This window comes from Carcharhinus amblyrhynchos, chromosome 22 (genome assembly GCF_965287045.1).
Source record: "Carcharhinus amblyrhynchos chromosome 22, sCarAmb.v2.hapA, whole genome shotgun sequence".
NCBI classification, from domain to species: Eukaryota; Metazoa; Chordata; class Chondrichthyes; order Carcharhiniformes; family Carcharhinidae; genus Carcharhinus; species Carcharhinus amblyrhynchos.
The window spans coordinates 1,382,463-1,400,366 of NC_137345.1; the positions used below are offsets into that span (position 1 = coordinate 1,382,463).

The window sequence follows — 17,904 nt, forward strand, 5'->3', positions numbered from 1 at the left end:
CCCTCAGTACTGACCCTCTGACAGTGCAGCGCTCCCTCAGCACTGACCCTCTGACAGTGCAGCGCTCCCTCAGCACTGACCCTCTGACAGTGCGGCACTCCCTCAGCACTGACCCTCTGACAGTGCGGCACTCCCTCAGCACTGACCCTCTGACAGTGCAGCGCTCCCTCAGCACTGACCCTCTGACAGTGCGGCGCTCCCTCAGCACTGACCCTCTGACAGTGCGGCGCTCCCTCAGCACTGACCCTCTGAAATGAGGGAGTGGGTGCTGCGCACTGAGCCACCACTGACAGGGTGACAAGGAATGGATGATGAGAGAGTGAGGGGATGAGGGTGGTGGGTAAAGGAGGGAAGGAGAGAAAGCTCCTTTACTGCTAGCAGTAATGAAATGAGCAGCATGACGGAGAAGGACACTGTGCTTTGTTAGAAAGACACATTACTGCACAACAGTAAATTCCCAACACAAACTTCCTTCATTGCATTCGAACAGCCCTTCCCCCAGACATTTCTGTGGTCACAAAAGTTCTTCATTTTATAATCAAATGTCACTCTCAGATTAGTCAGTGTGGCTTTGTCCTGTTTCGGGAACTCATGCCTAACTCTTCCTCCTCCCACACTGACCTTTTACACAGCGAGCAACTCTCTGACTCAGGACTTTAGACAGAACAAACTAAACAGCACGGCAAAATCACTCCGGTTCTTAGTGAAACTGAGTGCAGCCAGCACCACAACACACCGCCACTCAGAGCCAAGAGTTAAAATGCCTATCTTCAATATCTCACTGATTCAGCAAGGCAGGGTTTCCAACTCAAAGACAAGAATATTGTGGGCACAGCGCAGAGGGAGCTTTACTCTGTATCTAACCCTGTGCTGTACCTGTCCTGGGAGTGTTTGATGGGGGGGACAGTGCAGAGGGAGCTTTACTCTGTATCTAACCCTGTGCTGTACCTGTCCTGGGGGTGTTTGATGGGAACACAGTAAAAAGTCTGACAACACCAGGTTTTAGTCCAACCTATTTATTTGATAATATTCTCACAAGCTTTCGAGGGGTTACCCTCTTCGTCAGGTGAATGGAGAGTTCTGGCCTCAGACAGAGCATATAAAGCACAGACAGTTTAGAGATTACTGATTAAAATGCGAATCCTTACACCTAACCTGCTGTTCAAGACCTGAAGTGGCTGACAATGTGAGTGGTAGGAGCACTGATCACAGTTTAAAGAGATGTGTATTGTCTCCAGACAGTACAGTAAGTGAGGTTTTGCAAACCCAGGCAAGTCATGGGGGTTACAGATAGTGCGACATGAACCCAAGATCCCTGTTGAGACCGTCCTCATGTGTGCGGAACTTGGCTATCAGTCTCTGCTCAGCGACTCTGCGCTGTCGTGTGTTGTGAAGGCCGCCTTGGAGAATGCTTACCCGAAGGTCAGAGGACAGTGTAGAGGGAGCTTTACTCTGTATCTAACCCCGTGCTGTACCTGTCCTGGGGGTGTTTGATGGGGACAGTGTAGAGGGAGCTTTACTCTGTATCTAACCCCGTGCTGTACCTGTCCTGGGAGTGTTTGATGGGGACAGTGCAGAGGGAGCTTTACTCTGTATCTAACCCCGTGCTGTACCTGTCCTGGGAGTGTTTGCTGAGGGTGGTTTAAAGAGGGGACAAAGGTAAATTAGAAATCCATGATGCTCAGGAAATCAGCTGATGAACCCTCTGAGAAACTAAAGGTCCAGAATGTTGAGTTCCCACACCACCTGGCCATTATAAAAAGCTGGGCAATTTAACTTCTCCCCTAACCAGCATCCCCTGCTGTCGAGTGGGTTAATCACTGACTGGCAGTTTGATTTCCCACACTAACATTATCTTGTTTATCCTTTATCCAGTTGAACAGGATTTCAGGGGAAGATGGGAGAGAGGAAAATGGATCATTGGATCTGGGATTATAAATGGACCTAAAGTAATGACATGTGAATTTCTGGATTGATGCAAACAGGCAGTGAGGGGACAGACTGAAATCAAATCGCCACCATTCCTGATCCAAATCCCTACTGCACACTGGGCAGATATTCAGCACAACATTCCATGTGTTACGGTTCAGAAGTTCACCTGACAAAGAGGGGAACCTCAAAAGCTTGTGAGTTTACTATCAAATAAATCGGTTAGACTTAAACCTGGTGTTGTCAGACTTCTTACTGTGTTTACCCCAGTCCAACGCCGGCAGCTCCACATCAGTTCAGAAGGTCAGAGTTGAAGTTGTGACACTTTCTCAGAAATCATCTCAAACACGAGTCCTACCTTTTGTTTCATCCCCTCTCAGTCATAGAGTCACAGAGGTTTCCAGCATGGAAACAGACCCTTCGCCCCAGCTTGTCCAAGCCACCCAGTTTTTACCACTAAGCGAGTCCCATCTGCCTGCATTTGGCCCATATCTCTCTATACCCATCTTACCCATGTAGCTGTCTAAATGCTTTTTAAAAGACAAAATTATACCCACCTCTACTACAATATCTGGCAGCTTATTCCAGACACTCACCACCCTCTGTGTGGAAAAAGTTGCCCCTCTGGACCCTTCTGTATCTCTCCCCTCTCACCTCAAACCTATGCCCTCTAGTTTTAGACTCTCCTAACTTTGGGAAAAGATGTTGACTATCTAGCTGATCTGTGCCCCTCACTTTTTATAGACCTCCATAAGGTCACCCCTCAGCTTCTTACATGCCAGAGAAAAATGTCCCAGTCTATCCAGCCTCTCCTTATAACTCAAAACATCCTGGTAGCATCTTAGTTAATCTTTTCCACATGCTTTCTCGTTTAGTGTTAAATATTCACGGCTGAATCTCAGAAGTGCTCTCCACGTGTTAAGACTGAGTTCTTTTCCAAACAGGTATCTGCTCAATAACCCAGGCAGACTCCTCTGTGGGTGAGGGAATGCTGAAATGTCAGGGGTGTTGTCCTGAGCTGAAAGATTGTCTCACCTAAACACAGGAATGTGAAGAGACCCGCAGATAAGCAGACAGCTTGTTCCCCCAAAGTTCTGGTCTAACGCTGCTCCCTCAAACAAAGCCAAAATAAAACACACTGCTCGTGCGGTTGTTTGTACGCTCTTGCTGTGCACTGCTGTGGTTGCCCACACTGCAACAGCAATGGTATTTCATGGCAAGTATTTGAGATGTTTCTGGGAGACACAATGAGGAAAGGCAGCTGTAATACTGACAGTGTGAGAGAACTGTCAACACCAGGATCACACCAATCTCTGAAGCAGCACCAACACCAGCCTTTCCCACACCATCCATCCCCGGACCCGAGCTCCCGTTCCTCCCTCACAGACACACCTCCATGTTGTATATTTCCATTCCTACCCCACATTTATTGGCCAGTCGGTCTCAAAGCAGTTTCAATGAGGGGTGGGGGAGGGAGGAAGAGACGGAGTGAGAGGAGGCAGGGCTGGAGAAGGAGGAGGAAAAGGGGGGAATGAGGAGAGGGTAGAGGCAGAGAGGATCACAGGATCCCCACAGTGCAGGAGGAGGCCATTTGGCCCATCAAGTCTACACCAGTCCTTCAACAGAGCATCTTATTCCGGCCCTAGCTCCGTAACCCCACACATTTACCCTCCTAATCCCCCTAATCTACACATCTTGGGACACTAAGGAACAATTTACAATGGCCAATCCACCTAACCTACACATCTTTCTTGTGTGGGAGGAAACCGGAGCACCCGGCGGAAACCCATGCAGACACGGGGAAGACATTCAAACTCTGCACAGAGAGTTACCCAAGGCTAGGATTGAACCTGGGTTTATTTATTATTATTTTATTATTTATTTATTAGTCACAGGTAAGGCTTACATCAACACTGCAATGAAGTTACTGTGAAATTCCCCAAGTCACCACATTCCAGTGCCTGCTCAGGCCAATGAACATAACCAGCACACCTTTCAGACAGTGGGAGGAAACAGAAGCAGCCGGAGGAAACCCACACAGACACGGGGAGAACATGCAGACTCCACCCAGGCAGTGACTCAAGCTGAGAATTGGACCCAGGTCCCTGGCGCTGTGAGGCAGCAGCGCTAACCACTGTGCCACCGTGCCAAGACAAAAGAGGAGAGTAAAAAGGAATGAGTGAAAATGAGAGAGAGGGAGGGAGAGGAAGGAGGTGGAACTGGGAAATGAACTGAGGGGAAGGAAGTCAGAGAAGGGGTGGACACATTCAAGTTTAACTGCACCCAGACCCTGCTCGTCACAGAGCCCTGGGTGCAGTGTGCTGAAGAAAGAGATGACCGTTGGAGGGAGTTGGAGATTGAATGTTACCTTTAGAACCTCAACAGGAACCTGTGGCCGAGGCTGGTAGGAAGCAGTGTTGGTAACGTTGATTGCAGGTGTGGCAGTAACGGCCATGCGTTGCTGCATGTAATGCAGTGCTGCCTGTTGCTGCTGCTCCCTCTCTCGCTGCTCCTCCTGCTGCAACTGTTCCCGCATTAGCTGCATGCGCAGTCCGGTGCGAGATGACATTGCCATGTCTCTCAGCTCGCCGTCAAAAATCAATCACTGCAAAATATTCAGACAAATATCTCATCAGAAAGACGTCACACAGAGTGATGTTGACACCCCCTCCCTCACTGCTCCCTGTCCTCCAAACTCTCACTCCACCTGCACTCCTCCCACCTTTCCCTCCTCTTGCCCACTCCCTTCTCCTCCCCCTCCTCCATCATCCCAATGATTTGGATCACCCATTGCTCTGTGAACCAGTCCAGTAAGCCAAAGACCATAAGAAAAAGGAGCAGAATGAGGCCACTCAGCCCATCGAGTCTATTCCGCCATTCAATCGTGGCTGATACCTTTCTCATCCCCGTTCTCCTGCCTTTTCCCCATAACCCCTGGTCCCCTTATTAATCAAGAACTTATCTATCTCTGTCTTCAAGACACTCAATGACCCGGCCTCCACAGCCTTCTGCGGCAAAGAGTTCCACAGATTCACCACTCTCTGGCTGAAGACATTCCTCCTCTTCTCAGTTACAAAGGATCATCCTTTTAGTCTGAAGTTGTGCCCTCTGGTTCTAGTTTTTTCTACTAGTGGTTCCATCTTCTCCATGTCCACTCTATCCCCAGGCCTTGCCAAGAAGATCTACCAAAACATTCTCAGCAAAAAGCCTTTCTCCTTCTGTTCTCACAGCAACTGACCAATAAATGTAAACAAACACTTTAAAAGTACTACAAGGACTGTGGTTCAAATTTGCATTGTGGTGACACATTCCCCATTCCAGATACCTCCCGCATAGCAAAGAAATTCTGAAGACAGACAGAGAGAGAGAGAGAGAGAGAGACGGTGGTGGGGTGGGGGGACTGGGGGCGGGGGGGGGGGGGGGGGGGGGGTGGTGGAGAGGTGGTGGTTGTTGGGCAAGCCGGGGAAAAGACCAAGAGCAGGGGAGAGAGCAAATGGAACTGAGAGAAAATGGGGGGGGGGCAGGAGTGAGAGTTGAGTGGGAAGAGAAAGAATGAGAAGAGAGAGATAGAATATCGGGGGGGAAGAGAGAGAGAGAGAAAGAGAGAGAACAGAAAAGAGGGGAGAGAGAGAACAAGGGGGGAGAGAGAGCAAGAGGGGGAAGAGAGAAGGGTTGGGGGGAGAGAGAGAAAGAGAAAGGGAGTTGGGGAACAGATAGATTGGACATCCTGCTGTTAGCTGCTCAAGTTACATCAATTCCTCAGCGAGAAATCTCAGATCAGATCAAGTCTACAGGTTGTGGTGGATGTGATTAGGAGCCAGGCAGACATGGTGAACCACCAGTCTGCATGTGGCAGTCACTAGAAATGGATGGATTGGCAGGAAGTTCCAGCGATGGCCAATGAACCATGGGGAGTCCTTTCCACAAGAACAATCCCAACAACTGACTTCTCAATTCGATGCTAAATGTTGACTTGTTTACAACCTTACTCCTGCCCCAGGCTCCTTCCCAATCACAATGAGCTCAAGAAGATGATGGACTTCCTCAGGCTCGATTCTGGAGCCTCAACAGAATGTCCACAATTCAAATTAACAGAACTGCGAGTGGTTCAGTGACAGACCCGTCCCCACCAGTACTGTACCCCAGTGTCATACAGTGACACACCCATCCCCACCAGTACTGTACCCCAGTGTTATACAGTGACAGACCCATCCCCAACAGTACTGTACCCCAGTGTTATACAGTGACAGACCCATCCCCACCAGTACTGTACCCCAGTGTTATTCAGTGACAGCCCCATCCCCAACAGTACTGTACCCCAGTGTTATACAGTGACAGACCCATCCCCACCAGTACTGTACCCCAGTGTTATACAGTGACAGACCCATCCCCACCAGTACTGTACCCCAGTGTTATACAGCGACAGACCCGTCCCCACCAGTACTGTACCCCAGTGTTATACAGTGACAGACCCATCCCCACCAGTACTGTACCCCAGTGTTATACAGCGACAGACCCATCCCCACCAGTACTGTACCCCAGTGTTATACAGTGACAGACCCGTCCACACCAGTACTGTACCCCAGTGTAATACAGTGACAGACCCATCCCCACCAGTACTGTACGCCAGTGTTATACAGTTGCAGACCCGTCCCCAACAGTACTGTACCTCAGTGTTATACAGTGACAGACCTGTCCCCAACAGTATTGTACGCCAGTGTTATACAGTGACAGACCTGTCCCCAACAGTACTGTACCCCAGTGTTATAAATATATAAAAAGGAAGAGGCTGGCTAGGGTGAACGTTGGTCCTTTAGAGGATGAGAAAGGGGACCTAGTGGTAGGGGATGGGGATATGGCTAAGGTCTTGAATAACTTTTTTGTTTCTGTCTTCACGGAGGAGGACGTGAATAATTTGCCGGGTGTTAGCGATGGAAAGGTGGTAGGACTGGAGGGTCTTAATGACATTACTGTTATTAGAGAGGCGGTGCTCGACAGACTGGAGGGGCTGATTGTGGACAAGTCCCCAGGACTGGATGGAATGCATCTGAGGGTTCTGAAAGAAATGGCGGAGGTGACAGTGGATGCCTTGGTGATTATTTTCCAGACATCGCTGGATTCCGGGGAAGTGCCGGAAGATTGGAAAACGGCTAATGTTACGCCGTTGTTTAAGAAGGGTGCCAGGCTAAAGGCGGGGAATTATAGGCCGGTTAGTTTAACGTCTGTGGTAGGTAAAATGTTAGAATCTGTCATTAAGGAGGAAATTGCGAGGCATCTTGAAGGGAATTGCTTGATAGAGCAGATGCAGCACGGTTTCATTAAAGGGAAGTCGTGTCTGACAAATTTACTGGAGTTCTATGAGGATATGTCTAGGGCGGTCGATAGAGGAGAGCCGGTGGATGTGGTCTTTCTGGATTTTCAGAAGGCGTTTGACAAAGTACCTCACAAGAGGTTATTGCAGAAGGTCGGGGGACATGGAGTTGGGGGTAGGGTGTTAGTGTGGATAGAGGATTGGTTGTCAAATAGGAGGCAGAGAGTGGGGGTCAACGGGTGCTATTCGGATTGGCGGTTGGTGACTAGTGGAGTGCCCCAGGGGTCGGTGCTGGGGCCTCAGCTTTTTACCATTTATATAGATGATCTGGAGGAGGGAACCGAGTGTAGGGTGTCGAAATTTGCTGATGACACCAAGATTGGGGGAACGGCAAATTGTGCGGAGGGTGTGGAGAGTCTGCAGAAGGATCTAGATAGGCTGGGCAAATGGGCCAGGAAATGGCAAATGGAATTTAATGTTGGCAAGTGTGAAGTGGTCCACTTTGGTAGGAATAATGGTAGGAAGGACTATTACTTACGTGGCGAAAAACTGCAGCAGGCGACAGTGCAGAGGGACCTCGGGGTCCTTGTGCATGAGTCGCAAAAACCCAGCTTGCAGGTGCAGCAGGTGGTCAGGAAGGCAAATGGGATGCTGGCCTTCATAGCGAGGGCGATTGAATATAAAAGTAGGGAGGTCTTGCTGCAGCTGTATAGGGCATTGGTGAGGCCGCAGCTGGAGTACTGTGTGCAGTTTTGGGCGCCGCACCTGCGCAAAGATATTTTGGCCTTGGAGGGAGTGCAGAGGAGGTTTACTAGGCTGATACCGGAGTTGAGGAGGTTGAGCTATGAGGAGAGGCTGAATAAACTAGGCTTGTACTCGTTAGAGTTTAGAAGAATGAGGGGAGATCTCATTGAGACGTATAAGATGATGAATGGGATGGATAGGATAGAGGTGGAGAGACTCTTCCCGCTCAAAAAAGACAGTAGGACTAGGGGGCACAGCCTCAAGATAAAAAGGGGTGCGGTTTAGAACGGAGTTGAGAAGGAACTTCTTCACCCAAAGGGTGGTGAATCTCTGGAATTCTCTGCCTGTTGAAGTGGTGGAGGCTGCCTCGCTAAATATTTTTAAGACGTGGGTTAATGGGTTTTTGATAAGAGAGGGGATTAAGGGTTATGGGGAGAGGGCGGGAAAGTGGAACTGAGCCACGACAGATCAGCCATGATCTTATTGAATGGTGGGGCAGGCTCGAAGGGCTAGATGGCCTACTCCTGCTCCTATTTCTTATGTTCTTATGTTCTTATGTTATACAGTGACAGACCCGTCCCCAACAGTACTGTACCCCAGTGTTATACAGTGACAGACCCGTCCCCACCAGTACTGTACCCCAGTGTTATACAGTGACACACCCGTCCCCACCAGTACTGTACCCCAGTGTTATACAGTGACAGATCCATCCCCACCAGTACTGTACCCCAGTGTCATACAGTGACAGATCCATCCCCACCAGTACTGTACCCCAGTGTCATACAGTGACAGACACGTCCCCACCAGTACTGTACCCCAGTGTTATAGAGTGACAGACCCGTCCCCACCAGTACTGTACCCCAGTGTTATACAGTGACAGACCCGTCCCCACCAGTACTGTACCCCAGTGTCATACAGTGACACACCCGTCCCCACCAGTACTGTACCCCAGTGTTATACAGCGACAGACCCATCCCCACCAGTACTGTACCCCAGTGTTATACAGCGACAGACCCGTCCCCACCAGTACTGTACCCCAGTGTTATACAGCGACAGACCCGTCCCCACCAGTACTGTACCCCAGTGTTATACAGCGACAGACCCGTCCCCACCAGTACTGTACCCCAGTGTTATACAGTGACAGACCCATCCCCACCAGTACTGTACCCCAGTGTTATACAGCGACAGACCCGTCCCCACCAGTACTGTACCCCAGTGTTATACAGCGACAGACACGTCCCCACCAGTACTGTACCCCAGTGTTATACAGCGACAGACCCGTCCCCACCAGTACTGTACCCCAGTGTCATACAGTGACAGACCCGTCCCCACCAGTACTGTACCCGAGTGTTATACCGCGACAGACCCGTCCCCACCAGTACTGCACCCCAGTGTTATTCAGTGACAGACCCGTCCCCACCAGTACTGTACCCCAGTGTTATACAGTGACAGACCCGTCCCCACCAGTACTGTACCCCAGTGTTATACAGTGAGAGACCCATCCCCACCAGTACTGTACCCCAGTGTTATACAGTGAGAGACCCATCCCCACCAGTACCGTACCCCAGTGTTATACACTGACAGACCCGTCCCCACCAGTACCGTACCCCAGTGTTATACACTGACAGACCCGTCCCCACCAGTACTGTACCCCAGTGTTATACAGTGAGAGACCCATCCCCACCAGTACTGTACCCCAGTATTACAGTCCATGATTGAAGAGCCCTATAATCTTCTTGGGATGTGTTGATAGAAATAGGGAGGTGTCAGACTATGGAGGTATTTGAAAACAAGGATGTGAATCTTAATGTGGTTTGTGGAGTAAGTGGACTGAGTGTGACTCGGGATACAGGAGCAGAGCTTCAGATGACCACAGATTCCAACTGGCCTTTGACTGGGTTCAAAGGGAAATCACTAAATTCTGCAGCTCCTTATCACTGCTGTGTGGATGCTGCACGGTGATGGTCAGTTTGGGTAGCGACAGTCAGTCTGGACAGTGATGGTCAGTCTGGACACAGTGATGGTCAGGCTGGGTGGGGATGGTCAGCCTGGATAGTGATGGTCAGTCTGGACAGTGATGGTCAGTCTGGGCCGTGATGGGAAGCCTGGACAGTGATGGTCAGTCTGGGCAGAGATGGTCAGTCTGAGCAGTGATGGTCAGTCCAGGTAATTATGGTCGGTCTGGGCAGTGACGGTCAGTCTGGGCACAGTGATGGGCAGTGACGGTCAGTTTGGACACAGTGATGGGCAGTCTGGGCAGTGATGGTCAGTTTGGATACAGTGATGGGCAGTCTGGGCAGTGATGGTCAGTTTGGACACAGTGATGGGCAGTCTGGGCAGTGACGGTCAGTTTGGACACAGTGATGGGCAGTCTGGGCAGTGACAGTCAGTTTGGACACAGTGATGGGCAGTCTGGACACAGAGACAGTCAGTCTGGACAGATCCTCTCCTGCTGACTGCCTCTTGTCACTCACTGTCTCTGTCCGGACAGGGGTTTTGGGGGCAGCCATTACCAACTGGACACAAGCAAAGGATTAATGCTCAGAAATAAAACCTTTCTTCTTTGTGGTATTTATAATTTTGCATCTGGAACCCAGAGGCAGAGGATTGGTGAAATATGTAAATGAAGTCCAGAGTGGCAAACGTGAGTGGGTAGTTAGTGTTTAGTGAGTGTGTCCCACACAGACCGATTCCACACTGCAAAAGGGTGATTGCACAGGGGAAATGTAAGCAAACCACAGGTTGTATTTTTATAACCTCGGCAACCTGTTCCCCTTTTTGATTCTGTTCAACATGAACTGGCCACCTTCTGCAACAAAACCACATCATCATTGCACAAAGCTTAAAGGCAAAGTAAGCAACCGGGGCCCACTCCCATCACATTGCAAAACATCTTCCTCACTCATACTTTACCCTGGTATTTAATATGTAACCATGATCAAACACTCCTTTGCTCCTCTTCCCATAGCCACCCAGATATCATTGAGATCCAATCGAGAGGGTGGATGCAGCCTCAGTCCATCTTCTCAGTCCTCCAGTGCAGCCTCAAGGCTGAATGATCATCTCGAGTGTCTAGAGGAGGACTTGAACCCATAATCCTCTGACTCAGAGGCAAGACGGCGCCCCAGTGAGCCACAGCTGACATCTGTCCAGTGAGACTCGGTGGGGATATAAAGGGGATTTTTCTTGTTTTCTGCCAGCGAGATCTTACTGGCTGTTCACACCACATTCATGCTGCAGCGGGGCTGGAGAATCTGGTGCCCAGTCAAATCTCTGAAAATCCCAACAGTATGAAAGGTGGTAACATTGCGGTCTGTGTTTATTTTCAGCTACCATTATGGAACATTGAGTTAAACAGGCAAATAAGGTGCATTCCTAATAGGTGGGATCTTAGTACCATCATTCCTGACCCACCTCAACAGCAGAACAACTATGTTACAAAGCATAGTGTTCCATAGGTTCCATATATGTAGAATCCACACATAGGATCCATACATAGGATCCGTACATGGGATCTGTACATTGATCCATACATGGGATCCATACATGGGATCTGTACATAGATCCGTACATGGGATCCATACATGGGATCTGTATAGAGATCCGTACATGGGATCCATACATAGGATCCATATATAGGATCCGTATATAGGAGCCGTACATAGGTCCATACATGGGATCTGTACATGGGATCCATACATGGGGTCCATACGTGGGATCCATCCATAGAATTCATACATAGAATCCACATATTTGCATGGTGGATGTGCGTCAATTCATGACCATGTGTTTTGTGTCTTCATTTGCAGAGCTTTTACTGATATATCAATTTTCACACAAAACATCCCACGGCATGCCAGATGCCAAAAACTGCTGAAAGATTGAGGAAGGATAAACATTGCAGTCACGGATTCAGAGAATCTCATTCCTGACTCTGGTTAATCCCACTTCAGGGATTCGGGAAATTCAGACAGAGCTGAGAAAAGGTGGGAGATTGAATTTTGGGAAAGACAAGCCCTTATATTCAAGGCTGAAATAGGTTTTGGAATGAATGGATCTAGGGATTGAACAGTGAGTCAATGTTTGTATTGAATGATGGAGTAGTCTCAAAGGGTCAAATGGTCTGCACCTGCTCCTATTTCCCATGGACACCATGTTCAAGAACTTTGGAGAGAAAAGAAAAGCTGGAAATTGAACTTAGCTGCCAGGATAGAGTATGGATTATGGAAACTGGGAAAGGGCAGCACGGTGGCACAGTGGTTAGCACTGCTGGCTCTCAGCACCAGGGACCCAGGTTCAACTCCAGACTTGGGTGTCTGTCTGTGTTTGTCCGATCTCCCCATATCTGCGTGGATCTCCCTGGGTTCTCTGGTTTCCTCCCACAGTTCAAAAATGTGCTGGTTAGGTGCATTGGCCATGCTAAATTGCCCCTCAGTGTCATGGGGATTAGCAGGGTAAATATATGGGGTTATGGGGATAGTGCCTTGGAGGGATGGTTGTCAGTGTAGACTTAATGGGTCAAATGGCCTCGTTCTGCACTGCATGGATTCTATGATTATAGAGCGGTTTTGATAAAAGAGGGAGGGAGATAGTCCCCATGGGGAGACTACAATGTCAGGCATTGTGACGGTCAGGGGGGAAAGGTGAGTGCCCCGCAGTTCAGCTGGAATAGGATCAAGGAAACAGGAAGTAAAGATGAAATCAACGAGCTTCAAAAAGGGATTGTAGTTCTGGAGGAGGCCATTCAGCCCATGACACCTGTGCTGGCTCTTTAAGAGTTATTCAATTACTTTCTGCTCTTTCTGCATAGCCCTCTGAAATTTTCCACTTCAGTTATTTATCCAGTTCCTTGTAACGTTATTATTGAAATTACTTTCATTGCCCTTCAGGCAGCACATTCCAGATGGAAGAGAGAGAGCCACAGGTCTGGGACTGGGATGGGGTTGGAGCTCGGGGGCGGGGGGGGGGGGGGTGCTCACTGAGTGGGCAAGGTGGAGGGAATGGCAGCAGATAATTTTAATTTCCAGTAAGCTGATTGGATCAATTTGATTACTAATGAACAAGGCTGAGTAATGTAAAAGTATCAATAGTGATTAAATAACACGAGCTTAAAACATCTTTGAAGTTAAGTTCATCTTCACATACACCAATTCAAACATGTACTTGTCATTGGCGAGGAAACTAACTTATTTCACTCAAATTTAATGCACATTACTGCTGGGTGAACGTCCCAGTAAAGTTCTGCTTCATCCTGGATCAGTTCAACATAATGAACACCAGTGCCATTAAGAGGTTGTGACAAAATAACCAGGGATTCAGAGATCATAGGAGGCCCCCGACCTGCAGCTTACGAGTTAATAAGAAGCTATTGATGATCACTCTGAATTCTATCATCTCCTGATATCAAATCACATATGGCAGAGTAGGAGGCTATTCAGCCCATCGTGCCATGCAACCTCTTTTAAAGAGCTGTCCCATTCCCCTCTGCTCTTTCTCCAAACCCTCAACTATTCATCCAGTTCTATTGAGTGTCACTTTTGAATTTGCTTCCAACACCTTTTCACGTTGTGAAGCGCAGATAACAACTTGCTGCATGAACAATATGTGAAACTCTCCCCTCTACCCCCCCACCCCCCATGGCGGGTTTGATGATACCAGGAGTGGGGAATCTAATGGCAGTCAATAAATCAGAAACCCGGCAGTGAAAAGATATGTTACAATTTTCCCCAATAGCAGGTTAATGGCGGCTCACTCTCCCCGCTGGCTGGTGGTGTGAATGGCATTTGCATTTATTTGCATCCAACGAATGCTCATTAAAACACCTGGATGCTAGAATCCCATCAGGATTCCTATCTTGTGTCCCGCCAACAGGGACTTATGCTGGTCTCAAACTCAATTGATAAAGAGTGGTGTTCACAAGGCTGACCTCAGCTCATCTCTTGGAACCTGAGATGAGCTGCAATATGGCCTTTCTTGCACTGTAATGTCTTCAATCAGGCCATTGAGGTTGGTCTATGAGCTTCCTGATTAAGGATCCAATTGATGGACCAATCAGGGAATCTTTGCCTTATACATAACCAGGAGTGTCAGTTCCTCTAGCCCCACCCCATCCCCACCACCAACCCCCCCCACCCCCCCGCCACCTTCCCCCCCACCCCCCCACCACCCTCCCCACCCCAGAGGTCAACTGCTAGCACCCTGTGTATTAGAGGGTTAGCACCCCGTGTACTGCTATTAGAGTTTGTAAATAAAGGGATTTTGGTGAAGGGATGTCTGCCTCCAAAGACTTATTACATTATGGGAGTTTGTGAAGTTAATGTGGGGGGAATCCCTGTAAATTACAATAAAAAACACAAAGATAAAATGGTGTCTTCTGAAGTTGAAAGTCAGATTGGTTTTGCCTGGGAAGGATATGATGAAGTGTGGGAGCAGCACTAATTGGGCTCCCTCTTGTGACACCTACTCACTTGTTGGTGCCACTACAGTGGGCAGGGTCCAGGTCAATAATTCAGGGCTCAGAACCCAGTGACCAGGAGGCAACAATAAGCCAGAATTCTAATACTGAGCTTTTAATGGGACTGTCTTTTCTACCCAAGTTTGAGGCAGTGCAAGGCAAAGGTGGGATCTGGTCTGCCACACCTTCCACATCCTCTGCAAAGACCTGATGCCATGTGGGTTTTGAGGCTTCCTCCTACCAATTTGCCAGCAGCATACAATTTATTTGCCGTTGGGTCTTTCCAGGAAGCAGCTGGGGACCGGTACAGCATTCCTCAGTTGGCAACACAATGGTGCATTCAAGAGGTGACCAATGCCCTTTACAGAGTGGCCATCATTCTGTAACTTTGCTCAGGATGATGATAGCCAGACTCACGGACATCACAGATATCTCCACATTCCCAAGATTCCAGGGAGCAATAGACTGCATCCATTGGCTCTACAAACTCCCTGGCAGCAGCCTGTGATGTTCATTAACCACTCCAAAATTTTACATTCCATCAACGAGTAGTTGGTGTGTGCCCATCAGAAGCAAATCCTGCAAGTGTGTGTGATTCCCCGGAAATGTCATGACTCCAGCAGCTTCAATCACTCCCAGATGCCTGGATCTTTGGAGAGGTCAGGAAGTCTGCACAGATGATTGTTAGGGGTAAGGGTTACCCTCTTTAACACGAGCTCTTCACTCTGGTGGGTCGCCCTGGGACTCCAGCCAAGGAAAGGTTCCCACATCACCCCACACCCTCTTATACAGCAGCCCATAGATCTGCTGAAGATGCGTTTCAGATGCTGGGACCACTCAGGTGGTCTCTGCAATATACACCGCAGAGGGTTTGCTGTGCCCTTCACATCTGGCATGGAGGAGGGGAGAGACACTAATAGCTAACAAAAAATGCAAACCAGTGTAGGGTTCTCATCCTGAACTGTGTGTCTTGGTTTGGGAGACTATCAGTCAGGCTACCTGTACAACAAACTCCTTCTGAGGGCCACAATCTCTCCTCCAGTCTGGGCTCACTCTCAATGTTGTGCATAAGTTTGGCCTGTGTGAAGTAGCTGTGTCAATGCATGATAAGAAGTTTCAATGTACCAGATTAACGTCTAACAGGTTTATTTGGTAGCACAGTATAGCAGATCAGGATTTGTTTTACAAACAGAGCATATATAGACACAAACTCAATTTACAACATAATAGTTGGAATGCGAGTCTTTACAGGCAATCAAGCGTTAAAGGTACAGACAGTGTGAGTGGAGAGAGGGTTAAAGACAGGTTAAGGAGATGTGTATTGTCTCCAGACAGGGCAATTAGTGAGATTTTGCAAGCCCAGGCAAGTCGTGGGGGTTACAGATAGTGTGACATGAACCCAAGATCCCGGTTGAGGCCGTCCTCATGTGTGTGGAAGACTCGCATTCCAACCATTATCTTGTAAATTGAGTTTGTGTCTCTACATGCCCTGTTTGAGAACACAATTCCTCACTCACCTGAAGAAGGAGCGACACTCCGAAAGCTCGTGCTACCAAATAAACCTGTCGGACTTTAACCTGGTGTTGTGGGACTTCTTACTGTGTTTACCCCAGTCCACATCTGGCATCTCCACATCAGTGCATGATGCCATGCTGAGAGTTTGATAGTGGAGGAAATTGAAAGAGGATTTACCCTGGCAGAGCAGATTAGATCATTCATCCATTTCCTGTACTATCTGGTGCTTTGTGGGCAGGTGCCAGCTATGCTGACCTCCTGGGCAATGGCCTCCGAGGCTGGAGGAGTGAGGTTGAGTGTTTTCTTGAGCCATCCCTGGAGTAGAGAACATGTCTGTGGGCCCAAGCCTCGAGGTCCCTGATAATGACAGCTGGCACGGCGTTTGCACTGAGGCCACTTGCTCCTTGGTTTCCCTGACATGTCGAAGGGTTTCCTGAAGACAGGTGGGCAGGAGAGAGTGATATGAGTGCCGGACTGGTGTTTAAACAGGGCGCTGGGACCTTTGACCCTGCCAGCTGAGGGCGGGCTGATTAATCAGCTGCCAGCCTATCAGGTCATTCAGACAGGAATTCACTGGGCATAATTAATGAGATTCCAAGCTCAGAATCTGGCGTCAGGATCTCTTTTTAAAGTTTAGTTACTAGTGTCACAAAACCGCTTACATTAACACTGCAATGAAGTTACTGTGAAAATCCCTCAGTCACCACACCCCAGTGCCTGTTCGGGTACGCTGAGGGAGAATTTGGTACGGTCAATGCACCCTAACCAGCACGGCTCTCAGACTGTGGGAGGAAACCGGGGCACCCGGAGGAAACCCATGCAGACACGGGGAGGATGTGCAAACTCCGCATGGACACTGACCCAAGCCGGGAATCGAACCCGGGTCCCTGGTGCTGTGAGGCAGCAGTGCTAACCCACTGTGCCATCATGTCACCTACAAGGCTCCAGCATCACCGCCCACTCATATCACACTTAATGTCAGAAACTGGGAAATTCCACCCATACCTTTCCTCATTTGTCAAATACCTGAAACCTGTGTCTCCTGGGCCCTCCTGTCACAACAAACTGCTCCATCTTATTGAAACCCTCGTTAAAAACAAGGCACAGATGCCAGCTGATCTCAGCTGCTAGGTCTCTCATCTGGAAGCCAGAGGGTAACAGGTTCAGATCCCAGTGCAGGTTGACAGTCCAGTTACCAATCGAAGGAGTGTTGCCCTCGGGGTGGGGGGGATATTAAACCTCAGCTGCGTCTGTCTGTCTTGATGCTTCCAAAGTGGAGCAAAGAATTGTCCTGGTGTTCCGGCCAGCTTTCCCCACTCAACCAACACAAACAATAAAGGCAAATTCATTGATTATTCATCTCATTACTATTTGTGGGATCTTTCTTTGTATGTATCTTGTTTCCTTTAACAAAAGCGACAATTACTGCTTTAAAAATAACAAGTAGGGAATCCGGCCTCGCCCAATCCTTACTATCAGCTAATGGATTTCTGTGATTAGGGAATGACTCCGTTATTTTCACATCATGTGACTGTCGGGATGGTGGACGGTGAAATTCCTGTCCTTTTACACTCAGAGATTCCTGTTCTTGATTAAACTCCATCATCGCTTCCGGCTGAGCTGCATCATCAAATTGACCCAATGTCCCTTTCCCCTCTAAAAGCAGCCCAGTCTCACCTCACCCTCCCCTCTCCCTCCTCTCCCCTACCCTCCCTCTCTGCCTCCTCCCCTTTCCACCCACCTCCCCAGCTGCACTTTCACAAGTAAGTCAGTGAAATTCCCATCCTTTTACGTGGAACAGAGTGGGAAATTCCGGAGACAGGTTGCCAGTTCCATCGCTTCAGGATGACAGTCAGTAGCTTGGTCCCAGGAATGCCTTTCAGCTCACAGTACTGCAGCTACTCAAAGATGCTCGGAGTTCACAGCAGCTCATTCAGTCTTTCTCAATCAA

General features: G+C 48.8%; 1 protein-coding gene across 4 annotated transcripts in view; it reads right to left on the reverse strand.

Annotated features, from left to right (window-relative positions):
- Positions 1-17,904, reverse strand: part of tfeb (transcription factor EB) — a 114,105-nt gene that overhangs the window by 32,035 nt on the left and 64,166 nt on the right. For all 4 annotated transcript variants that reach the window (XM_080209667.1, XM_080209668.1, XM_080209665.1 and 1 more), the window contains one exon: positions 4,298-4,534. In XM_080209667.1, coding sequence (XP_080065793.1) covers positions 4,298-4,504 — 207 coding nt within the window. In that variant the 5' untranslated portion in view covers positions 4,505-4,534. The remainder of the gene's footprint in view (positions 1-4,297; positions 4,535-17,904) is intronic.